Source organism: Cnephaeus nilssonii (assembly GCF_951640355.1).
Source record: "Cnephaeus nilssonii genome assembly, chromosome: 10".
Lineage (NCBI taxonomy): Eukaryota > Metazoa > Chordata > Mammalia > Chiroptera > Vespertilionidae > Cnephaeus > Cnephaeus nilssonii.
In genome coordinates, this window is record NC_137081.1 from 76201387 (window position 1) to 76227941 (window position 26555).

Consider the following 26555-nt stretch of genomic DNA (forward strand, 5'->3'; position numbering starts at 1 on the left):
CACCGGCTCCAGCGGCAGCCGCGGCTGGCAGAATCCCGCCCCTTCCCACCACGTACTAGCTCCGCCTATTTGTTCTCTTTGAGGGCAGTCGACAAATCATAGGCTGTATACCCTCGGAGTGATATGAGGCTCATCCAATCACGCCTAGACAAACGGCCTTCTCTCCACCCCTTTCTCTCCTCCTGGGCCGCGGGAGAACGGTGCCAAGTCTTCCTCCACCCTCAAGGGACAAAGGACCAATCGGGGATTAGTATCCGCCCTTGAAGGACGCAAAGGGTAACCAATGGTAAAACTAAGAGGACAGCCATTTTGCCCACTTGAAAAAGAGCCACCTTTTCCCACGAGTTGGAACCTGAGGTGGGGGAGTTCCGGGAGTTTTCACTGACCTGAAGCTATTGGGAAGACGACCATTTTTTCAAGGAGTATTTATAATGCTTTATAGGAGTAAAAGAAAATATTCATTCTCCATGTGGGGAGATGAGAGGAACGCTGCTTAAAAGCTTGACTCCTCCCATTAGCGGTAACGGGTTCTAAGCCGAACACCTGGTTTCTCTAGGGAAGGAGGGGTGATTGCCCTTTTCTATCTAGAAGAGCGAACTACATTTCCCAACATGCTTTGCTCCTGCTCACATCCTTTTCTCCGTTTACTTCCCTCGGCAGCTTGACGGGAATTGTAGTTTTGGGGAGGGATCCATGCCGCCTCCTTGACCAATAAGAAGGGACAAACTTTTGAATAATTGGGATTTGGGGAGGAGAGCTAGTTGTCTTGAGGCTGCAGTGACTCTCCTTCGCCGCCGTAACGGAAGAGATGAGGGATAGAAGAGCAAGGTAGAGCAGAGTTTTCTCAGAACACCATAGGTGGTGTAGATTCCTGGTGTTTGAACTGTTACTTTCAGTTTGTCCCTTTGAAGTCACTTCCGCTTTGGGCGGATACAAGCCAAACGTGTGGCGGGAGTTGGAGACTCTTCAGCGAATACACCAGGTGTGGCCGTCTGGGAGTGGGATGGCGGGCAAGTCGATAGTTTCTTGCATGAGCGATAGGAAATGGAACGTAATTTAATTGCATTTTAAGAAAGCGTGGGTGAAATGGGGCAGGGGTAGTTCCTAAATCCATAATGCCGTTCTCCACCCAGCCTTCAATCCCAGAGTCCCATTTGTCTTGTTTTGTGACTTGCTCACTATTGCACCCATTTATTTGTTGTGGGTACCTCTAATGCCTTTAGCCGCTGTGGGTACCCACGGCTTCAAGGCATCAGTTTGACTAAAAAACCGGCTCTGAGGTTCTGAGCTAACTCCTCCCACTTTCACAAACTTCTGAAGACTAGTTCAAAGGAAAAATGTTCCAGAAGGGCTCAGGATTGATACTAAAAAATGGTGACTTTACCTTTTTATCGTTGACTAAAGCATACAACAAGTGGCGACAGGTACTAGCTATAGTACACTGATGAATAAAGATATTTATGTACTTTGGAGCCCATAGCCTAATTTTAGCACATTAGGCCCTGGTTTATGCCCCACTCCAGATGCAAAAGTGAGTGTATTTTTTTGCTGTTTGATGTTTCCTTTGAGTTACCTTGGGAAATTCATTGAATTAAGAAGATGCAGGAGGAAATAGAAGGTTTTTCCTCCCCAAGACTAAACTAATTTCCCTATCATTTTGACTAAGACTTTCTCAGATAAATTCTAAGTTTTCCCCAGGGTCTCATTGAGACTTACTTTTATAAATAATCTTGTAGATATTTATTTAGCACTTATACTGTATTAGCCACTATACCAGTCTTTGGGGATAAAGCAGTGCCAAAAAGACAGGCTTCTTCTTTGTCCAAAAGTAGTGAGGAAGACAAAGGCCAAAGAAAATTAGAGCTAATGTTTTTTGTTTAATATTTTTAAAAATTTATTTCAGAGAGGAAGGTAGGAGAGATAGAAACATCCATGATGAGAGAAAATTATGAGTAGGCTGCCTCGTACTGGTGATGGAGCCAACAACCCAGGCCTGTGCCCTGACCAGGAATCCAACCGTGACCTCTTGGTTCATTGGTCAGTGCTCAACCACTGAGCCACACTGGCAAGGCTGCTAATTTTTTAAATCTCTAAATTAAATCAAGATTTCATTAGTCATGTTTTGTGTATTTATTCTGTCACCTCTTTCCATTCTACTTGTGGATTAAAGTAAGCATATTTTCTCCCTTTTTTTTTTTAACTGAAGCACTAAAACGTCCTTGTCGAATACTCATGAGTTTTTATGCACCAACTAGATGGTAAATTTTATAGTTAACTAGAGGCCCAGCGCACGATTGAAATTGCGCGAGGAGGCGCCCCACCTCCTGCCATGCGAGGAGGCACCCCGTGGGGGGCCGGGACCCATGCCTGACTCACGCAGCACTGGCCGCCGCGGGAGTCGGTACCTGCACCTGACTTGCAGCGTCCCCTGGCCCCCCTGCCTGTGTCCGCTCCGGGGCCGCAGGGGGCCAGGACCCGCAGCACCTGATTCACAGCGTCCCCTGGCCCCACTGCCTGCGTCCGCTCCGGGACCGCTCAAGCCGCCGCGCTGGCTCGGCTCGGGCAGGCCCCCCTGCCTCTGTCTCTGTCTCTGCTCCGGGCCTCACCTGTGTGCGCAATCGCCTCTTGTCTGGTTGTGACCCGTTACAGAGTCCCGGCCTAATTTGCATAATATATATATATATATATGTGTGTGTGTGTGTGTATATATATATATATATACATATATATATATATATGCTTCTAGATATAGGGCTATAACCATACCTTTCAGCCAAACAGTGTTGTTAAGTCCAACAGATGAAACCCTGTCTTTTGTTTTAATGCAGTTGGAATTTTCAGTATAATTTAGCAGTATAGACTTCTATAGATGATTAGTTCTTATTTTGTGATCTCTTCCAGTATAAATCAAGTTAATAAGTGGTAATGACAGCCAGCATTTTATTGAGAGTTTCCTCTGAGCCGGGAATGATGTTAAAGTACTTTATGTAAAATTTCCCTGCAATTCTATAAGTATTGAAAGCAAGATCTCAAATGCTGTCTTGTAAACTTTATTTAACTTACAATAGGCTGTGGATATGATTGAATAAATATTGATACTATAATTTTTGATGGCTATCTGGTATTTCACTGTATGTTTCTAATGTGATCAGTTCCCAGGTGATGGATATTTATATTTTTACTAGTAGCCCATTTGCAGGAAGAATCCTGCAAGCGGCCGCTGCGGCCACGTGCGCTGCCGCCACTGTTGCAGCCTCTGCGCCTGCACCCGCAGGCCGCTGCCGCCCGCCCCGCTCCGCCCCGCCCCGCCCCGCCCCGCCCCGCCCGGGCTTTCCCTCTAGCAGCCACCTTGCTTTCCGCTTTTCCTCCCTCTTCCTTCTAAGTTGTCTTCAGTCTTCACTCCTCCCCCCCTCAGCATATGCAAATTAACCACATCTTTGTTGGGTAATTTGCATAATTGCCCTGATTGGCTGTTGGGCGTGGCTTTGGCTGTTGGGCATGGCTTGGGCATAGCAAAGGTGAGGTCAATTTGCATATTACTATTTTATTAGGTAGGATGGACTTTTTTTTCATTGTAAAAAAACATAAAATTTACCATCTTAACCATGTTTTATTGTTAACACTATTACAGATGTCCCCCACTTCCCCCTAACCTCCACTTTGCCCCCCGCAACTCCTCCCTCCCTGCCGGAAACAAATCAGTTTCACCAAAAGAGAGATGTTGACAGGAAGCCAGGAAGGCTGGTCAACAACCTTAATTGCTGTAACCACTCACCCTTTAGTTGTTTACATTGTTAGCTGAAGCAGCCTCCACCTTTGTTTTTCCCATGTAAGTTTCTGTTATTTTGCCTAAGATGTTTTTCCCCAAAACCTCAATAAAAGGGATGGCAGAGCCAGAGCAGTCGTCAGTTCTCCCACTAGAGGTGGACTACCGCCTGGCCCCCCATTTCGCCAAATTGAATTTCTTCAAGTCTCCATTCATTTGTGTGCGGCCCTTCTCCAGAAACTCGAACCCTGAACCGGAACCCTGGACCACGCTGGACGTGGAAAGGGATTCCTACACCTCCCCAGTGTATATAATACAGTTGTGTTAAGTGTATGCACCTGTCAGGCAACAGATTTCTGGAACTTTTTCATCTTATAAAACTGAAACTCTGTGCTCATTGAACAACAGCTCCCCTCTTACTCTCCTACAGCTCCTGGCAACCACTATTCTACTTTATTTCTAAGAGTTTGATTACTTTAGCTACCTCATATAAATGGAATCATGCATTATTTGTCCTGTAACTGGCTTATTTTACTTAGCATCATGTACTCAAGGTTCATCCATGTTGTAACATATGACAGATTTTTTTTTTAAGACTGAATAATAGTCCATTGTATTTTATTTATCCATTCATCTGCCAATGGACATTTAGATTTTTTCCACTGCTTGTTATTATGAATAACTAGAGGCCTGGTGCATGAAAATTCATGCACTTGGAGGGGGGGTCCCTCAGCTTGGCCTGCATCCTCTCGTAGTTCGGGAGCCCTTGGGGAATGTCCACTGTATGTTTGTCCCCAGGGGATTGGGCCTAAGCTGGTAGTCAGACATCCCTCTGGTAGCCCGGGAGCCCTCAGGAGATGTCCAACTAATGGCTTAGGCCTGCTCCCCACGGGGATACTTCAGTGAGCATGGGTGTGCAAATATCTCTTTAAGATTTTTAATTCTTTTGGATATATACCCAAAAGTTGGATGGTTGGATCATTTATTAGCTTTTAAAAGCAATACTGTTGTGAGCTCCATGTTAATATGCTTATCTGATTCTCCCTTAAATCTAACTTTTTATAAATAGGATTATTTAGCCACAAATACTCCAATTCCTAAATTACTCTTTTCAAAAGGTTGTGCCCATTTTCTTTCCTACTTACAGTGTTTGAGAGCACCCATTTCCCATCTTTTATTCTATTCAATGAGATTGTAAAAAGTGATCTCTCATTAATTTAATTTGTATTTAATTGAATTCTGTTGATGCTAAGCATCTTTTATATCTACGTTGTCCATTATTGTTTAATCTCGTGTGAGTAGCTTGTTGTTATCTATCACAGTCTCTTAATAATTTTAAAGAAATTGCTTCTTAGGTTTTTAAATCTTTGTCACATATTTTGCAAGTTTTTACTCCCACTTTGAAATGTGTCCTTTTACTTTTTGATGATATTTTCCCATGGTATAGTTTCAATTATTTTAATGTTGAAATCTATCTTTCTCTGTATAATTTCTAATTTATTTGTGATGCTTAGAAATTAGGTAATAAAAAATATGTATATATAAATTTTCATTTGTTTTTACATTTAATTTTTCAATTTACATATACTTGGTTTTGTTTGAACTCTGTTCTCTTTCATTGTTCTGTCTTTTTTTTTTTGACTTGTACCATACCCGTTATCTTAATTTCGGTAACTTTGTTTTGATAGCTAGTAGGAAAAGTGTGCTTCCCCTCTTCTTTTTTAGATATTTTCTTGTCATTCTCATGGTTTATTAGATGGATTTTTGGTATCATTTTTCAAATTAAAAATAAATCTCTCTACTTTTGTATTTTAACAAAATACAAGTTTGACATTTATATAGATATTGAATACTACATAAAGGAAGGAAAGTATTTCAATTAGTGTTAGCAATCAGAATTTTTCATAGGTACAATCAAGGCTCATGGGGCATTCTGTGCTCTTTTAAAACATGTTTTTATTACAGAGTTGGATCAAAATGGTTGCAGTTTAAGAGCACATCTAACTTTTAAAATTATATAATCACTTTTTATACAGCAGCTTGCATATGATAAATGGATTCTTGTAGAACCTGATAACTTCTTTGAATGCTTATCTCTAACTATTTATCACACTGTACTTTACAGCCTTCTCCAAGTACTTCAAATTCAACATGTCCCCTAAATCTGTTCCTCTTTTATCTCACTTGCTTATTTGGTCAAGAAGTATTTATTGAGCTTCTACCAAAAGAGGTACTGACTAATGGTCAAGAGGAGGTCCAGGTTGCCTAGGTTTGCTTCTTGGTTCTGCCAGTTACTCCTTGGGTGACCTTGGGCAGATTAGTTAACTATTTGTACCTTAGTTTTTTTTCTGTAAAATTGAGATAATAGAGAGTACCTATGTCACAGGCTGTGTGAGGATTAAAGGACTTAATATATGTAAAACACATAAAGTAGTGCCTGGTACATAGTAAATGTGTGCTGAGCTTTGTTAATATAATTTTTATTGACCTGGCTGATGCTAGAGTACTGAAGTAAAACAACAATAAACAAGACAGTTGATGGTTCTTGACTTTATGAAAGCATTCTAATAGGAGAGTGAGACAATTTTCTAGCAAACGGATTTTTAAAAATTGCCAGTTATAAGTGCTTTAACCCTTTGCACTCGCTTGCTTTTTTCTCGATTCCTTTATTCTACTTGGGATTTAATTTTTTAAATACCCCAGATTTTACAAAGCGCGGCAGTAGAATAAAAAACTGGAGTTTCTTTTCATACAAACTTATTTATTTGGATTTTTTTATATTTCAAATTATTTATACATTCAAAGAGTATAAAAAGAGCAGCTACCAATGCTAACCATGTCGAGTCACACTCGACATCCGAGTGCAAAAGGTTAAGGAAATCCTATATAATAAAAGGCTAATATGCAAATTGACCAAATGGCAGAATGACCCGGTTGCTATGATGCGCACTGACCACCAGGGGGCAGACGCTCAACACAGGTGCTGCCCCCTGATGGTTAGTGTGCTCCCACAGGGGGAGCGCCGCTCAGCCAGAAGCCACAGGGACAGTAGCAGGAGCCTCTCCCGCCTCCGCAGCAGTGCTAAGGATGTCTGACATCCCCTGATGGCTCCCAGACTGCAAGAGGGTGCATGCCGGGCTGAGGGATCCCCTCGCCCCCCTTAGAGCGCATGATTTTCATGCACCGGGCCTCTAGTCAGCTAATATTAAGGAAAATATCAGGGTGTCCATTTGGGAGATATTGCAGTATTCCAGTTGAGCAGTGATGCTTTGGGATAGGTGATGGCAATGGAACTGGAAACAAATGAATTTATTTGAGATATATTTGGGGAATAATCAATAATAATTAGATTTAATATGGCGGTTAAGGGATAGGGAGAAATCAAGAATGAATCGAGGTTGCTGGTCTGAGTAGCTTGCTTGATTGTATTATTACTGAGAGATTGGGCAGGGGGCACACAAATTTGATGGAGAAATCAAGATATTGTTTTTGGACATTTAGGCTAGAAATATTTATGAGATACCGAAAATGTCAGGTAAATAATTAGATATAGGAGTCTGAAGCTAAGAGATTATGAATTATATTAACTGGACTATTTGTGGTAGCCTTCTAAAGGTTGTCCCTGTCTCCAGATCCATTCTTCCAGATTTGACAAGGTAATCTTTGTAAAATAGTGGCCTGATTAAACTCCAAGAATAGCTCCCAATTTCTTGCAGAATAAAGTTCAGTTTCAGCATCACATATGAGAGCCTCCCTGATCTGGCCTGTTTACAACTTATCACAAGCATCTTATTTTTTAGTTATATTAAACTGCTAAGGATTTTCTGAAACTTTGTGCCTTTGCAAATAAGCCTTCTTTCTCTCTAGAATATTTTAAAAAATTAAAAATTGATTTCAGAGAGGGAGGGAGGGAGGGAGGGAGGGAGGGAGGGAGGGAGGGAGGGAGGGAGAGAGAGAGAGAGAGAGAGAGAGAAACATCAATGATGAGAGAAAATCATCTATCAGCTGCCTCCTGCATGACCCTGACTGGGGGTTGAGCCTGTAACCCAGGCATGTGCCCTCACTGGGAATTGAATCGTGGACTTCCTGGTTCATAGGTCGATGCTCAACCACTGAGTCACACCAGACAGGCAATGTTTTATCTTGATTCTCCATCTGCAAATTCTACTCTTCCTGTAGCTTCAATTTAAGAATTACATCAAATATTTAAACAAGCTGTACTAAGTACTAAGCATTTTTTTCTGCTAAATGAAGCCTTCTTTGATTGTTTGCTATGTTACACAGAGTCAACTCTCCCACTTATGTATGCTATTTTTATATATACTCCTTTCATAACACTTATTACACTGTGTTGCAGTTATTTGTTAACAATTCTTATTTCTGTCCTAGAGTGGGCTGGGAGGTGAGGATACAATAACATAAATTTATCTTTGTATATCTGGTACCTTCTGCAATGTGTGGTACATAATAGGCACTCAATAATTATTTGTTGAATGAGTGATTTTAAGAGGCACTGTTGCATAATGGGGAAAAAAATCAGACTTTTAAATTAGGCCAATCTAAGTTCCAGGCTAAATATCACCAATATTTTTATGTCCCTAACATGACAATAATAATACTTATTTTTGTGAGTTTTTTTGAGAATTACAGATTTTCTAAAATTTCCTAGTGTAGTATATAACAGAAAGAGGTCACTTAATAAGTGGGAGTTATTTTATCATTATTCTGAAAACAGTTGTCTATACAATGAGAGAGTCTAGTGTCCTTTCTTTTAAAGTAGTTAGATATTAGATATGGCAATTTTTATTTTTTATTTTATTTTATTTTTGTTAAGCCTCACCTGAGGACATTTTTCTATTGACTTTTATGGAGAGTGGAAGAGAGAAGGAAAGACAGAGAGAAACATTGATGTGAGAGAAACACATCTATTGGTTGCCTCCTGCATGTGCCTCAACCTGGGCCCAGGCCAGGGAGGAGCCTACAACCACAGTATGTGCCCTTGACCTGAATTGAACCTGGGACCTTTTGGGCTGCAGGCCAACACTCTATCCACTGAGCCAAACCAGCTAGGGCAGATATGGCAGGTTTTTAAAACCCCATATGTAACATTTAAAGTATTATATAATTATATAATGTATTGGAATTGATCTTTTATTATTTTATTTTTTAAAAATGTTTTTATTGATTTCAGAGAGGAAGGGAGAGAGAGAGGGATAGAAACATCAGTGATGAGAGAGAATCATCCTTCGGCTGCCTCCTGCACACCCCCTAATGGGGATCGAGCCTGCAACCTGGGAATTGAACCATGACCTTCTGATTCATAAGTTGACACTCAACCCTTGAGCCACATTGGCTGGGCTGATCTCTTATCATTGTAGAATATTCAATTTCACTGACAAAATAACAAATGATTTCAATTGTTAAATTTAGGTTGTAACTTACTAACAATCTATAAATATAGCTGTATCAGATATAAACATGTAAATTGAGTGTATACTGTGGTATAAGCATGGAGTATGTTCAAATATAGAATAGATACATTCCCAAGCCCTATTCATATTGTTTCAGTGGCATGTAACATCATCTCAAAATCATCTCAAAAGTTTGTTGATGCCTTGGCCAGTGTGGCTCAGTTAGTTGAGCATTGTCCTATGTACCAAAAGGTAGCTGGTTCAGTTCCTGGTTAGGACATATGACCAGCTTGTGGGCTCCATTCCCTGCTAGGGGACATGCAGAATGCAACTGATAGATGTTTCTCTCTCACTGTCTCCTTAAAAACGATTTAAAAAAATCAATGAAAAAATGTTTGTTTATATTATAATCAGTTTTAGTTTTTCACAGTTACGCCCTAAAAAAAGAGAAAAAAATCAATAAAAATTTTGTTTATATTATAATGTTTAAGTTTTTCACAGGGTTATGTCATTGTTTTAGATTTTGTTAATTTTCCTCAAAAATCTCTATAGATTTCGTAATACAAAGTTTTCACATGTTTTATTAGATTTCATATATTTGAAGTTTTTAAGAATGGTATCAATTTTAATTTTATTTTCTGATTTTTGCCTATATAGAGTAACATAACTGATTATGCATAGTAATCATGTATTTATAAACCTTACTAAATTGGCTTATAAATCTACTAGAGGCCTGTGCACAAAATTCATGTACAGGAGAGAGGGGGTCCCTCAGCTCGGCCTGCATCCTCTCGCGATCCAGGACCTCTTGGGGGGATGTCGGGCCTAAACCAGCAGTCAAACATCCCTCTCACAATCTGGGACATTGCATGCATCAGTGACCATACTTTTCAGACAGATGAAAGGCATCTTGCTGTTGTATGGTCAGCTACATTGTTTTTGCTGTAATTATAAAATGTAGTACATAGCATGATCCTTCTGAGGCAGTAGTACCATTTTCCCCAACTTATGGGTGGAAAAACTGAAGCAGAGAGAAGTTAAGTAATTGGCTTTGTCACACAGTTATACTAGTAAGTGTCAAAATCAGGGCTGACCATAAAATATGCAAGCCAGAGTCCATGCATGTCATCACTGCATCATCCTGTTTTTTTTCAGTGTGAGAGTAGCTTTGCCAGGTTTTAATTTTTAAATCTAAGAGACTGTTCTCAATGTATAGGGTAGGGTCCCTAGGCCTGGCCGGCGATCAGGGCCATCTTTGGGGTGACCGGCAGGTGGGGTGATTGGGGGGCCCCGGCTGGCACCCGCCTTGGCTGGCGACCTGGCGCTGACTGCTGGCTGGCCCCACCCCTCGATCACCACTGCTGGTCACCTACCGCTGGCGGAGGTGACCAATGGGGTGCTTGTTGGCCAGCCCCGCCCCCCCATTGCCTCTGCCAGTTGCCTCCCTCTCGCGGAGCAGACACTCAATGCAGATGCTCCTGCGTTGAGTGTCTGCCCCCTGGTAGTCAGTGCGCATCATAGCAACTGGTCGTTCTGCCAGTCGTTCCACCGTTCAGTCGATTTACATATTAGGGTTTTATTATATAGGACTAGTTTTCTATAGATTGTTTTTATTCTATATAAATGATTCTGTTATGTCATCTGTTAGTTATATACATCTTTTCTTTCTCCTTTTCCTTTTGCCTTATTCAACAGCTATGATTCCACTTTTAAATAAAATATGAGGTAGTAGACATTTTTGTGTCTTGTCTGATCTTGCATGGAAAGCTTTCGACAGTTTACTTTAAGTATGATGATCGGTAGGGGAGGGTATTGGTAAAAATCTTTCATCATATGAAGGAAATTTTCTTTTTCTTTAAACTTTTTTATTTGTTAATAAATCTTTATTGTTCAGATTATTACAGTTGTTCCTCTTTCCCCCCCCCCCATAGTTCCCCTCCACCCAGTTCCCACCCCCCTTCCTTTAACCTCCCCCACTGTCCTTATCCATAGGTGTACGATTTTTGTCCAGTCTCTTCCTGCACCCTCCAAACCCCTTTCCCCCCCAAGAATTGTCAGTCCACTCCCTTTCTATGCCCCTGATTCTATTATATTCACCAGCTTATTCTGTTCATCAGATTTTTTATTCACTTGATTTTTAGATTCACTTGTTGATAGATATGTATTTGTTGTTCATAATTTTTATCTTTACCTTTTTCTTCTTCTTCCTCTTCTTAAAGAATATCTTTCAGCATTTCATATAATACTGGTTTGGTGGTGATGAACTCCTTTAGCTTTTTCTTATCTGTGAATCTCTTTATCTGACCTTCAATTCTGAATGATAGATTTGCTGGGTAGAGTAATCTTGGTTGTAGGTTCTTGCTATTCATCACTTTGAATATTTCTTGCCACTCCCATCTGACCTGCATAGTTTCTGTTGAGAAATCAGCTGACAGTTGTATGGGTGCTCCCTTGTAGGTAGCTAACTGTTTTTCTATTGCTGCTTTTAACCTTTTGCACTCAGATGTCGAGTGTGACTCGACACGGTTAACATTAGAATAAAGGAATCGAGAAAAAAGCAAGCGAGTGCAAAGGGTTAATATTCTCTCTTTGTCTTTTGCCCTTGGCATTTTAATTATGATGTGTCTTGGTGTATGGTCCTCTTTGGATTCCTTTTGTTTGGGGTTCTCTGCGCTTCCTGGACTCGTAACTCTCTTTCTTTCACCAGGTGGGGGAAGTTTTCTGTCATTATTTCTTCAAATAGGTTTTCAGTATCTTGCTCTCTCTCTTCTTCTGGCACCCCCATAATTCGGATGTTGGTACGCTTGAAGTTGTCCCAGAGGCTCCTTACACTATCTTCATATTTTTAGATTCTTTTTTCTTTTTGCTTTTCTTGTTGGGTGTTTTTTGCTTCTTTGTATTTCAAATCTTTGACTTGATTCTTGCGATCCTCTAGTCTGCTGTTGGATCTCTGTATGTTATTTTTTATTTCAGTCAGTGTATGCTTAATTTCTAGTTGGTCCTTTTTCTTATCCTCAAGGGTCTCACTAAATTTATCGGCCTTTTCTAGAAAATTCTTAAAAAACCTTATAACCGTGGTTTTGAACTCTATATCCAGTTGTTTGCTTTCCTCTATTTCTTTCATTTGTGACCTGTTTCTTTGTCTCCGCATTTTGGCTGCTTCCCTGTGTTGATAGAGTGGCTTTGTGTGCTAGGTGTCCTATAGGGCCCAGTGGCTCAGCCTCCCCAGTTACCTGAGGTGGACACTCTTGGTGCACCCCTTTGTGGGCTGTGTGCACAGTCTTGTTGTAGTTAAGCCTTGATTGTTGTATCACTGGGAGGAATTGACCTCCAGGCCAGTTGGCTGTGAGGCTCAGCTGTGTCTACAATGGGAGAACTTCTGTGCTGGAGACAACCTTATGAGGCAAAACTTGCTTCAGTGGGGCTTTGGTGCTCACTGAGTCTGCCCCCTGAGTGTGTCAATTATGAATCTGAGGAGTTGTAATGTGGATGTTCCTACTCTCACTCCTGGGTACACTGGCTTTTGGATCTCCAAGGAAGTGCTAATTTAGCCTCTGCCTGAGGCCACCCAGCAGGAGCTACGGAGAGATCTGCAGGTTCCTTTTCTTTGTTTGTGTTTTGGAGGTGCCCAGATGAGGCCCTGAAGCAATGCAAGCTGCTGTGGGGCCTTGGGCCTTCTTTTGGATGTTCTGGGTCTCTCTGACTCAGCTGCAGTTTGTTAGGTAAGTTTAGAATTCAAAGGACCAGGCCATTCATATGCAAAAGCCTCTGCGCACAGCTTGGATAGGGCAGAGCAAACAGCAATGGCTTCCCGTCAGCCCTGCCCTAAGAGGCCCCTGGGTCTCAGTGTCCCTTGGTAATCGCTGCAAGCACCTCTGAGAGAAAGCCGCCCTTGAGTTCTGCCCGCTGCCAGACAGTCCAGTTTCTCCACGTATGAGTCTGGGTCTCCAGACTCTCGCCCGGAACTGGAGTTCAGAGCAGTCGGGAGCTGTGTCTCCCTCCGGCTTGGAAAAGCCAGTGGCGTACTCAGTTGCCAGCCCTCTCTGCGCGCGCGCCTCCGTACCTGTGCACTTTACTTCTGCAGCTCCTCTGAGTCTCAGTGTGCTTTTCTCTTCCCTTCTATTTGTAGAATTTCCACTTAGCCAGCCTTCCTGTGGTTCTGGATGATGTCCGTTTTGTCTTTTAGTTGTAGTTTTGAAGTTGTTGTGTGAGGCAGCAAGTTCATGTGTTTACCTATGCCGCCATCTTGGTTTCTCCTGAAGGAAATTTTCTATTTTTTCTGTGTCAGAGAACTTTTGCTGTGAATGGATTTTGAATTTTATCAAATGCCCCCCATCCCATTCCAATGACCATACAAATTACTTTGTTATTGTTGAGAATTACATCGATTGAGTTTTTCCACAATGTATTTCTTACCAGCTTGAGATATAATTCACATACCATAGAATTTAGTCATTTTAAAATTCTGTTGGTTTTGATATCCTCATAATTGTGGGATCATCATCATGATCTAATTTTAGAATTTTTTCATCACTCTAAAAAGAAACCCAGTATTCATTAGCAGTTGCTCTCTATTCTCCACTGTCCCCCATTCTATTAAAACAAATTTTTTATTAAAGTGGCTTTAGTTCATTGTTTATCTTTATAAATATAGTCCTCATAGAATAAATCATGTAAATTGTAATGTGACCTCAATGTATCAGCTTTTTTTTTTTTTTTTTTTTTTTTTGGTCTTAGGCTCTACAGCAGCGATTCTCAACCTGTGGGTCATGACACACAGGTTGAGAACCCCTAGCAGGGTCACCTAAGACCATTAGAAAACACAGATATTTACATTACGATTCATAACAGTAGCAAAATTACAGTTATGAAGTAGCAACGAAAATAATTTTATGGTTGGGGGTCACCACAACATGAGGAACTGTATTAAAGGGTCGCGGCATTAGAAAGGTTGAGTACCACTGACCCTGCTCCTTTAGGTTTTGACTTTCTGGATTAAAGTCCAGAATGGGTATATCTGATTAGAAAACCTAAAACTATAAGGCAGGCTGGGAATGCAATAATCTGGTATTGCCTGATTTTTTTATTGGGAGGTGATATCTGATTCCCATCAGATTTGAAATGTGAGGATATTACTAAACATAGCAGGGGACCCAGATGTTGAGTGGCCTTATTACTATCTCATGTCTACTCCCAAATAACAGACATCCGCTTTGTTCTCTCTTTGTTCTTCAGATGTATTTATTTCCAAACCTATTTCGCATTTACATTTCATATTTTATAGCCTTTTTAACTTTTTATATTTCTAAAATATCTATTAATTTTTGTTCTCCCAAATCCATTTCTTCCTTAGTCTCTAATATCTCAGTAACTTGCATTATCTCATTGCTGTAAATGTACATCTTGATTTCACATTACCCTCATCTTCCACAAGCACTCCATCAGCAAGTCACATTTGCTTTACCTCTGATACTTTGTCCCAGTCTCTCCAGTTCCACTGCCAAAGATGATTCTTGCTTTGTCTATTGCAGCCTGATAAAGTTTCTTGCTTTTATGCTTTTCCCTTTTTGAACCATTCTCTATTCTTTACTCAGAGTTTTGTTTTTGTTTTTGAGATGGTACTAGGGATGCCCACTCATTGGTGTTTATGAGGACCTTAACATACAGGTCTGAGTCATAAATCATTTCTAAATCCAGTTGGCTACTTGAGGCAGTGGTGGCTTTGTGGACTTGACATGTCCTTTAGGAACATTTATCCCCTGACTTTCTATTGATAGCTTTGTCCTTCACTGATAGCATTTGAAATGTAAGTCATATTTTGTCACCCTGCTGCTTAAAATTCGCCAGTAAGTGCTGCCCAGTATAACTTTCAGTGTAGTTAGAAATGTTTTATATATGCAAGGTTCAATATGATAGCCAATAGCCATATGTGGACATTGAGCACTTGAAACATGGTTGATGTAACTGAAGAGCTGAATTTTTAATTTTTAATAAACTCAAATAGCCTGGCTAATAGTGTATTGGACAGCACAGCTCCATTGGCATCCCTTCATTTTTAAAATAGAATCCAAATTCCTAATCAAGACCTTCTATGATTTGGCTCTTGCGTATCTCAATAGCTTCATCTCATACCATTCTTTCTCCTGGTTCAGCCACATTGGCTTCCTTTCTGCTGCTAGAAAACACCAAGCCCTTTTTAAACTCAGGGCCTTTGCTGATGCTGTCTACCTGAAGTACTCTTCTTCTTCTTTTTTAAAATATGTTTTTATTGATTTCAGAGAGTGGAAGGAAGAGAGAGAAAGGGATAGAAACATCAATGATGACAGAGAATCATTAATTGGCTGTTTCCTGCATGCCCCCTACTGGGGATCAAACCCATGACTCGGGCATATGCCCTGACCAGGAATCAAACCATTGACCTCTAGTTTCATAGGTTGATGTTCAACCACTGAGCCACACTAGCCAGGCTATTTTATTTTTTAAATGCAGTTTTATCCCATTCTTAGAAAATATGGTGTGATATAAAAATGTACATCTATAAATTATGAAAGGAGTCATCTTTCTATAGCAAATTTATTCTTTATTTCAAAACTAGGGGCCCAGTGCATGAATTCGTGAACCTTGAAAGGAACTGTGGGCCGCGAGGTTGCAGTGGGCACGGGTGTGTGTGTGTGTGTGTGTGTGTGTGTGTGTGTGTGTGTGTCTCGGCCCATCCTCTGCGCCCCGCCCGGCCCTTCCCACCATGGCCCTCAGTCCCCTGTCTGCCAGCAGCCCCACTCCTGCTGCCACCGATCCCACACTCTGACAGCTCCGGTCCCACTCGCACCCGCTGCCGGCAAGGAGCAAATGGGACCATCGCCAACAGCGGGTGTGAGCAGGGCTGGCACCGTCAGCGGGTGCGAGCAGCGGCTGCTGCCCCACTTGGCCCCTCAGGAACAGGGGGAGGTGGAGAAGCCCTCAGGGGCAATCAGGGCCGGCAGCCGCCACTTGCACCCGCTGATGGTGCTGATGATTGGACTGGCGCCGGGTGCTGGCAGTGGGTGCAAACGGCGTCTCTGGTGCTGACAGCAGGTGTCAGTGGGGCCGGTGCAGGCGGCAGGTGTGAGCACCAGCTGGGACCATGGCGCACAGAAGCAAAGAATTTTCAATAACCACCAGAGGCTCACTCCATGACAGTGCCCAGTGCCCGGCCTTGGTCTGGCACCTCCGCTCACCTGCTCCACCATCCTGCCCGGGCTGATGCCTGTGATGTCCTCCACATGCCCCCTGGTGGTCAGCGCATATCATAGCGACTGGTTGTTCAGTTGTTCCACCGTTTGGTCTATTTGCATATTAGGTTTTTATATAGAGAGAATTATTCAGTTGGTAAAAATGTAGTTGACATAACTTTTCAGTAATATATTATTGCTTAAAACAGGGTTATGGCTATATTATGGCTCAATTAGAAATACAAATGAAATAGAGGATGCTGAGTTTTTATTTTTATTTATTTTTTAAAATATATTTTTATTGATTTCAGAGAGGGAGAGAGAGATAAAAACATCAATGATGAGAGGACCTGGGTCCGGGTGAAGCTGGATCCCGGGTCCGGGCGAGGCCGTGTGCCCATGGATCCGGGTGAGGCTGGGTCCCGGGCCTGGGAGAGGCCGAGCGCCCCTGGGTCCGGGTGAGGCCATGCACCCCTGGGTCCGGGTGAAGCTGAATCCTGGGTCTGGGCGAGGCCGTGTGCCCCTGGATCCGGGTGAGGCTGGGTCCCGGGTCCGGGTGAGGCCGTGGGCCCCTGGATCTGGGTGAGGCCACGCGACCCTGGGTCTGGGAGAGGCCACGCGCCCCTGGGTCCGGGTGAAGCTGAATCCTGGGTCTGGGCAAGGCCGTGTGCCCCTGGATCCGGGTGAGGCTGGGTCCCGGGCCCGGGTGAGGCCACGCGCCCCTGGGTCCGGGTGAGGCCATGCCCCCTGGGTCCAGGTGAAGCTGGATCCCGGATCCGGGTGAGGCCGTATGCCCCTGGATCCGGGTGAGGCTGGGTCCCGGGTCCGGATGAGGCTGCACACACCTAGGTCCGGGTGAGGCCACGCGCCCCTGGATCTGGGAGAGGCCACGCGCCCCTGGGTCCGGGTGAGGCCACGCGCCCCTGGGTCCGGGTGAAGCTAGATCCCAGGTCCGGGTGAGGCCATGTGCCCCTGGATCCGGGTGAGGCCACGCGCCCCTGGGTCTGGGAGAGGCCACGCGCCCCTGGGTCCGGGTGAGGCCACACACCCCCTCGGTCCGGGTGAGGCCACGTGCCCCTGGGTCCGGATGAAGCCGTGCCCCTGGGTCCGGCCGAGACCCAACCAGAGGGAATCGAACCTGCATTACCACCATTTGTCCACCATCCAGAGCTGAGGGGTCAGTGCCGACATGTACACATAAGGAACTGGTGGACATTGATATTGGGTCTCAAAAGAACTGTTGGTCCAGAAAGAAACTCACTACAGACTGATTCATTTGCCTGTCAGCATAACTATTATTGCTTATCTCACATTCAGTTCATATAAGTATATCTCTAGTGACACATGATCTCGCTCATCTAGGGGAAATGATGAACAACAGACTGATGAACAAGAACAGAACCAGAAACAAGGAGGCATCGATCGGACTATCGGGCCTCAGAGGGAGGATAGGGGAGGGTGGGGGGAGGGTGGAGAGATCAACCAAAGGACTTGTGTGCACGCATATGAGCCTAACCAATGGTTAAGTTCAACAGGGGGTTGGGGCATCCGTGGGGAGGGGTGTGGGATGGGAATGGGGGGATGAGGACAAATATGTGACACCTTAATCAATAAAGAAATTTAAAAAAAATGATGAGAGGAATCATTGATCGGCTGACTCCTGCATGCCCCAGACTGGGGATCCAGCCCGCAAGCCAGGCTTGTGCCCTGACTGGGAATCGAACCATGACCACCTGGTTCATAGATCAATGTTCAACCACTGAGCCAAGCCAGGTGGGTGATGCTGAGTTTTTAGATAGGAAATAAGTAGTTGCTTTTGAACTTAGTGGTTTGAATTTTCTTAATAGCTAATTCTGGGAACATGATTTAATTTATATCTATGTGGATAGTTTATCAAGGCTACTGGTAAGTATGCTTACATTATTATTTATGTTTAACTCTGTGATACACTTAGTTAATATTTATTTCCCTAACCCCTTCCCTTTTGTTTTTTCTTTGATTTTAGGATCATCATGCCCAGAGTTCATAACATAAAAAAGCCCCTTACATCTCAGATTTCTTGTTTGACAAGTGAATCTTATGAACAGCTGGATTTTTTGCCTGATAAACTAAGAGCAAAGCTGCTTCCTTTTCAGAAAGAGGGCATCGCTTTTGCCCTTAAAAGAGATGGCAGGTAAGGTACTTTTTCAAGACATGCTAAAAATGTTAAGTCCCTGGCAAGTTTTATAAAAATCAAAGCTCTGTGCAAAGCTGTGTGTGTGTGTGTTGTATACATAGTCTTTTGTTAATTTATTTTACTGGATCATGAAATAATAATTTTGAGATATGTCTTATTTTTTCTTCATTTGTGAATGATATTTTGGTTGGCATACAACTCTACATTGATAGTAGTTTTTTTCTTAGCACTTTGAAAGTTGTAGTGTGCTGTTTTCTGGTTTCCACAGTTGCCATTAAAAGTACGCTCCCAAGTCTCAAAATATTACCCTACTTGCCGAAACCGGTTTGGCTCAGTGGATAGAGCGTCGGTCTGCGGACTGAAAGGTCCCAGGTTCGATTCCGGTCAAGGGCATGTACATTGGTTGCGGGCACATCCCCGGTGCGGGGTGTGCAGGAGGCAGCTGGTCGATGTTTCTCTCTCATCGATGTTTCTAGCTCTCTATCCCTCTCCCTTCCTCTCTGTAAAAAAAAATCAATAAAATATATTTAAAAAAAATATTACCCTACCGGTGATTTATTAATTACAAAGGGAAAAATTACAAAATGGATAATGTTAGACAGGCATAATATGGTGCACGGAAGGTGTATAGCATTCCTTAGTTGTGTTCTTCCTGGAAATACTTGACCTTATGGTCATAAGGAGGCAGTCAAACCAGTTCAGAATGTGCAACATTTTTTCAGGACAACTGACCTGAACTCTTCATATGATTCAGTGTCATGAGTGAGAATGTTCTAAACTGAGAGATAATTAAGAGCTACAATATCTGAAAGTAAAGCATACATTTTTCTTAGGTCCTGCATAAGTACAAAGGTAAGCTTTAGAGAACATTTTTCAGATAACTGAGAAATTTTTATCTGGACTCTATTAGAGTGATGTTATTGAATTAATGTTGATTATCTTAGACTAGAGGCCCGGGGCACGAAATTCGTGCACTGGGGGTGGGGGGTGGAATCCCTCAGCCCAGCCTACATCCTCTCTAATCTGGGACCCCTCAGGGGATGTCCGACTGCCTCTCGTAGTCTGGGACTGCTGGCTCCTAACCTGCCTGCCTGCCTGATCGCCCCTAACACCTCTGCCTACCTGTCTGATTGCCGCTAACTGCTCCCCTACTGGCCTGATTGCCCCTAACTGCTCCCCTGCTAGCCTGATCGCCCCTAACCACCTCTGCCTCGCCCTGCACTTGGAATGCAGGCTTCCCTCCCTGTGGCCGGCTGCAGGCACCCAGGGGCCTGGGCCGGCCACAGCCGCAGGGGACTGTGGGCAGGTAGCTTTGCCCAGGTCACAGCCGCAGGCACTGGCGCCCGGGACTGCAGGGCGGGCGGCTTGTCCCTCTCCTGAGCTGCAGCTGCAGGCGCTGATACCCAGGACCACGGGTTGGGCGGCTTATCCCTCTCCCGGGCCGCAGCCTGGCCGGTCCTCATTCCTCTCTCACAAGCTCATTTGTGCTTGGTTGGTCCCTATCCCTCTCTCCCCAGTGTTGAGTGTCTGAGCTGTTATGGTGTGTCAGTGTGAGGGTGTGACGACCATTTGCATATTAGCTCTTTATTATATAGGCTGAGGTAATGGTGTTGTAGATGAATAGAATGTTCTAATTCCTGGGATGATAAAGAATTTTGGGGTAAAGAATTCTGCTATTTGCAGCCTACTTTCTACATTTTTTCCAAAAGGGAAGGACATGTGTATGTTTCGAAAAACTTTGAGTGTGTCAGCTAAAATGTTAACAGAGTGAATCTGGTGAGTGGGATAAGTATGTATTATTCTCTGGCTTTTCTGTGAGTTTAAAAATTTCCAAACCAAACCAAAACAACCCCCCTGACACACACAAAGGAATCAGTCTAATTTTCATTCCTTTGTAAATCATTTGTTTTTATCTGTAACTGATTTTAAGATTTTATTTTTGTCTTTGGAGTTCTGTAGTTTTACTATAATTTACTCAGTATTTTTTTTTTAATAATCCTGCCTGGAATTATAGTGCATTTTAAAAAATATATATATTTTTATTAATTTCAGAGAGGAAGGGAGAGAGAAACATCAATGGGAGAGAGAATAATTTCTTGGCTGCCTCCTGCACTCCACCCACTGGGGATCGAGCCCAGAACCTGCGCATGTGCCCTTGACTGGAATGGAAACTGGGACTGTTCAGTCCACAGGCCGATGCTCTATCTATTGAGCCAAACCGGCTAGGGCGAATTATAGTGCATTTTTAATCTGGGATTTGTATCATGTTAATTCTGGAAAATTCTCAGCTATTATCTCTTCAAATATTGATTCTTATCCATTCTCTTTATTATCTTCTGCAATTTCAATTAGACTTATACCTGACCTTTTCACTCTATTGTATACTTTCATTAATTTTTCTTATATTTTCTGTCTGTGCTACATTATATATGTTTTTAAAGATCTCCCTTATTGTTCATTATTCAGTTGTTCTAATCTGCTGTTTAACTCACCTACTCAGCTTGTAAAAAACTTAGAAAAGTGTGCAGATCATAAGTGTACAACTTGAAGAATTTTCATAGTACAGCCATCACCAAGATCAAGAAAGGGAATTGCATTACTAGCATCCCCAAAATCTTCCTCTTGCCCCTCACAATCACTATTACCTCCCTCCTCTCCAAGGGTCACCACAGTCCTGACCTCTAACACTATAAATTACTTTCACATGTTCAACTAAATAATTGTAATCATGCATGTATACGTATGCTTTTTTGTGTCTGGTTTCTTTCACTCAACATCATTGTGAGATCCTTTTATATTGTTGCATGTGTTTGTACTTGGTTTATTCCCATTGCCATATAAAATTTCACTGTGTAAATATACCATGACTTATTTATTGATTCTACTGTTGGTGAGCATTTAGGTTGTTTCTAGTGTGGGGCTCTTAGAAAAACAATACTATGAACATTCTTAAGTAAATCGTTTGTTAAATATGGATACATTTCTCTTGTGCATATACCAAGAAGATAAATTTTTGGGTAAAAAAAATGTGCATATATTCCACTAAGTAGCTACTGTCTGTATTAGTTTGCCAGGTCTGTCTTAATAAAGTACATACCACAACTAGGTGGCTTATGCAAGAGAAATTCATTGTCTCACAGTTCTTGAGGCTAGAAGTTGGCTCTTTGCATTGCCTGTAAATTATAGAAATAATTATCAATTTTCACACAAAAACATTGCTGGGATTGTGCATGGGATTGTTTTGCATCTACAGTTCAGTTTGGGGAAAATTGATATATTTATAATATAGAGTATTTTAAAAGTATTTTAATCCATGAATGTGAATTCTTCCATTGCTCGCCATTTATTTTCATCTCAATGATTCCTCCTTTTATTTAACTTTAATAAGGTTTTATAGTTTTTAGTGTATAGTTCTTTTACATATATCATTAAATTTATTCTTAGGTATTTAATATATTTGATGCTATTACAGTATGTCCCCCAACCCCTGGCCTTTCATTTATATTTTAATTTTTGGTTTTCTCTTTGTTTGGCTATCCAAAAATTTTATTATAATATGCCTACATGTGGTTTTTGTTGCATTTATAGCTTAATCTGTGGGTATATGGCATTCATTAATTCAGGAAAATTCTTAGTTGATGTATCTTCAAATATTATTTTGCCCCATTTTTTCCTGCTTCTTAATCTCCAGTTATAATTATACTAGAGGCTCAGTGCACAAAATTCATGCACGGGGGCGGGGGGGCGGGAAGGGACCCCTCAACCCAGCCTGCACCCTCTCCAATCCAGGACCCTGTGGTGGATGTCCGACTGCCGGTTTAGGCCTAATCCCTGAAATTGGGCCTAAACCGGCAGTCAGACATCCTCTCACAATCCTGGACCGCTGGCTCCTAATCGCTCACCTCCCTGCCTAGCTGGTGACCCCTTACTGCCCCCCCGCCCCCGCTGCTGGCCTGGTTGCCCAAAACTCCCCCCCCCCCCCCACTGCTGACCTAGTCACCCCTCACTGCCCCCACTGCCAGCCTATTTCCCCTTAACTGCCCCCCCTGCCAGCCTGGTCGCTTCCAACTGCCCCCCCTGCTGGACTGGTCACCCCAGCTGCCCCCGACTGCTGGCCTGGTTGCCCCACGCAGCCTACTGTTCAGTTGTTTGGTCGTCCCTCACTAACCCGCCTGCCTGCCTGGTCGCCCCACGCAGCCTGCTTGTTCAGTCGTTTGGTTGTCCCTCACTAAAGCCCCTGCCGGCCTGGTCGTAGGCAGCCATCTTGTGAGGGCGTGATGGTCAATTTGAATATTACCTCTTTATTACAGAATTAGACCTTTCTTGGTGTCCCAGTATCTCTTACCTTCTTTTTCATAATTTTTTAATTTTTAAAATTTTTGTGGCTCAGTTGGATATTTTTTGTTTACCCATGTTCTTATTTACCAATCCTATCATTTGCTGTTAAATAAATCTATTACATTCTCTTAAGGACGAGATCACCACTCACAATACCTGAAACCAAAACCTGTTCAATATGTCTGAAAGAAAGTAGCTGAATTTTTTACTTGCCAAGCAAGGGAGAACTGGGCTTATTAAACAGGCTCTTTAAACAAAGCAAAGAGTTGGTACTGTATCAGGCTTTGGGGAAATCTGGAGACTTTTAAAAAGCTGGAGAGTTTAAGGATTTGCTGAATGTCAGAGTATAGTTTAGGGATTAGTTGACTAATGTCAAAGAACAGTCAGTCCTTTCCTTTCTTGTAATTGGAGAATAGGAACATTTTATTTTCTGTTCTTGATGTCATATAGTGTATTTTTAAGTCCTAGAATATCCAGTTCCTGTCTGCCTGTTTATGTTGATAGTATCCTGTTTCTCGCCTTGCTTTAATTTTCTTATTTGTGTAATATTTACAACATACTTATTTTACATATCTAAAGTCCTTTGGAAGCTAATTTTGCTTTTTGTTGTTCATGATGATGGTTTATTTCCCAATGTATTTTCTAATTTTTTAAAAATTTTGTTTTAGTAATTAGATAATCTTAATCTCTGGAAATCTTGAAGAGACCTAAAGAGTTGGGTAAATTGTTTTAGGAAGGATTTGTAAAGTAAGTTCCTAGTTTATGGTTTCCCAGATCAGATAGGCAGTTTAAAATTCAAAACCCCAAATTCATTTTCAGATATGCTTATGATTTGTGATGATTAATTTTCCCCTCATGATAAACTTTGAGTTTCCTTAGTGGCTTTAAAAAAATTAGGTGTGATTAAATTTAATGAAATGCACAGGTTTAGGTGTACAGTTCAGTGGATTCTAATACATGTATATACTTGTGTTTTCAAAATCTCAGTCAAGATAAAGTACACTTTCATTACCCAGAATAGGCCTCTTTCTAATCAACCCCATCCCCCTGAATTAGGCAACCACTGATCTGACATCTATCATTTTTATTTGGAAATAACTTAAACTTTTAGAAAAAGTTATTTTATAAAATATAGCCATACTTATCACATTCAGGAAATTTAACTTTCATATAATACTTTAATCTACATATATGTTGTCAATTGTACCAGTAATATCCTTTTTAAGCATTTTTTTTTGCCCAAGATCCAGTCCAGGATCACTTATTATATTTAACTAGAGGCCCAGTGCACAAAATTTGTGCATGGGGGTGTGTGTCCCTCAGCCCAGCCTGCACCCTCTTTAATCTGGGACCCCTCAAGGGATTCCGACTGCCCGTTTAGGCCCGATCCCAGTAGGAGAGAGTTGGTACTGTATCAGGCTTTGGGGAAGTCTGGATACTTTTAAAAAGCTGGAGAGTTTAAGGATTTGCTGAATGTCAGAGTATAGTTTAGGGATTAGTTGACTGATGTCAACTAATAGGATCGGGCCTAAACGGGTAATTGGATATCCCTCTCAAAATCCAGGATTGCTGGCTCCCAACTGCTCGCCTACCTCTGCCTGATTGCCACTAACTGCTTCTGCCTGCGAGCCTGGTCACCCCCTAACCACTCCCCTGCCAGCCTGATTGATGCCTAACTGCTCCCCTGCCACCCCGATTGCCCATAACTGCCCTCCCCTGCCAGCCTGGTTGCCCCTAACTGTTCTCCCCTGCAGGCCTGGTTACTGCCAACTGCCCTCCTCTGCTGTCCCGGTCTCCCCTAACTGCCCTCCCTTGACAGCCTGGTTGCCCCTAACTGCCCTCCCCTGCAGGCCTGGTCCCCCTCAACTGCCTTCTCCTGCAGGCCTGCTCCCCCCCCCCCCAACCAAACTGCCTTCCCCTGCAGGCCTGGTCGCCCCCAACTGCCCTCCCCTGCAGGCCTGATCCCCCCCAACTGCCCTCCCCTGCTGGCCTGATCACCCACAACTGTCCTCCCCTGCTGGCCATCTTGTGGTGGCCATCTTGTGTCCACATGGGGGTGGCCATCTTTGACCACATGGGGGTGGCCATCTTGTGTGTTGGAGTGACGGTCAATTTTCATATTACTCTTTTATTAGATAGGATGACATCTCTTTGTTTCCTTTAATGTAGGGACAGATCCTTAGCCTTTTATGACACTGGCATTTTTAAAAATAATATAGGCCAGTTTGCCTGGCCAGTGTGGCTCAGTGGTTGAGCATCAACCTATGAACCAGGAGGTCATGGTTTGATTCTTCGTCATGGCACATGCCCAGGTTGTAGGCTCGATCCCCAGTGTGGGGCGTGTAGTAGGCAGCTGATTGATGATTCTCTCATCATTGATGTTTCTGTCTCTCTCTCTCCCTCTCCCTTTCTCTCTGAAATCAATAAAATTGCTTGTCTCATTTTCGGTTCTTATAAGTGTATTTCTAATAGCACATGATCTCACTCATCTAGGGGAAATAATGAACAACATAGACTGATGAACAAGGACAGACCCAGAAACAAGGAGGCATGGTTCAGACTGTCGGGCCTCAGAGGGAGGGTAGGGAAGGGTGGGGGTCAAGGGGAGAGATCAACCAAAGGACTTGTGTGCAAGCATATGAGCCTAACCAGCGGTTAAGGACAACAGGGGGGTGGGGGCATGTGTGGGGAGGGGTGTGGGATGGGAATGGGGGGATGAGGACAAATATGTGATACCTTAATCAATAAAGAAATTTTTAAAAAATAAAATAAAATAATAAAATAAAAAAGAATATAGTGCCCTGACCGGTTTGGCTCAGTGGATAGAGCGTCGGCCTGTGGACTGAAGGGTCCCAGGTACGATTCTGGTCAAGGGCATGTACCTTGGTTGCGGGCACATCCCCAGTGGGGGGTGTGCAGGAGGCAGCTGATTGATGTTTCTCTCATTGTTGTTTCTAACTCTCTATCCCTTTCCCTTCCTCTCTGTAAAAAATCAATCAAATCTATTTAAAAAAAAAATAAAAAAGAATATAGTCCAGTTTATTTTTTAGAATGTGTCTCAAATTTTTAAGTTTTATCAAGATAGTATTTAGATTATGCAGTCCTTTCTGGATTAGTACATACCTGAGAGCTAGGTTGTGTTCTTCTCAAGACATTGCTTTTGAAGGCACACTGTATCTTTCAGCCTCTTACTATTAATGTTAATTTTTGATTACTTGTCAAAGTGTTATGGTTTCTCTACCATATAGTTACTTTTTGCTATGGTAAAATTGTTGCTTACTTAGCAATCAGCTAACACGAGAGATTGAGACCATGCAAATATGCTGATTCTTATCCAATTTTCCCTCTTGAATTTAGCATTCATAGATTCTTGTTTAAAATAATTTTTTCTATGACAGTTGTAAAATGATGATTTATTAATTGGCATTCTACTGTAAGGAACAGCCTTCCCTGTGCTCCTACAGTCAACCTGTCCTTCACCCACTCCTGTCTTTATCCATCCATCCATCCATCATCCATCTATCCTTAGGATGGACTCATGGATTCCTATTATATTCATTGGGTTATAATTCTATACTGTGCCACATCTTACTTTTTTCTATTTTGGAACTTGACAGACAGAATCATGATGGTTTATATGAGTCTGACTTCTCTTA

The 26555-nt window shown here is 42.5% G+C and overlaps 1 protein-coding gene across 2 annotated transcripts in view; it reads left to right on the forward strand.

The window, feature by feature from the left end:
* The first annotated feature begins 729 nt into the window (after positions 1-729).
* ZRANB3 (zinc finger RANBP2-type containing 3) overlaps positions 730-26555 on the forward strand; it is a 199526-nt gene continuing 173700 nt past the window's right edge. Inside the window, exons 1-2 of one of the 2 annotated variants that reach the window (XM_079781908.1) lie at positions 730-982; positions 18391-18558. In XM_079781908.1, the coding sequence (XP_079638034.1) occupies positions 18398-18558 (161 nt within the window). In that variant the 5' untranslated portion in view covers positions 730-982; positions 18391-18397. Of the gene's footprint in view, positions 983-18390; positions 18559-26555 lie in introns of those variants that run through there. The other variant, XM_079781909.1, reaches the window with a different exon arrangement.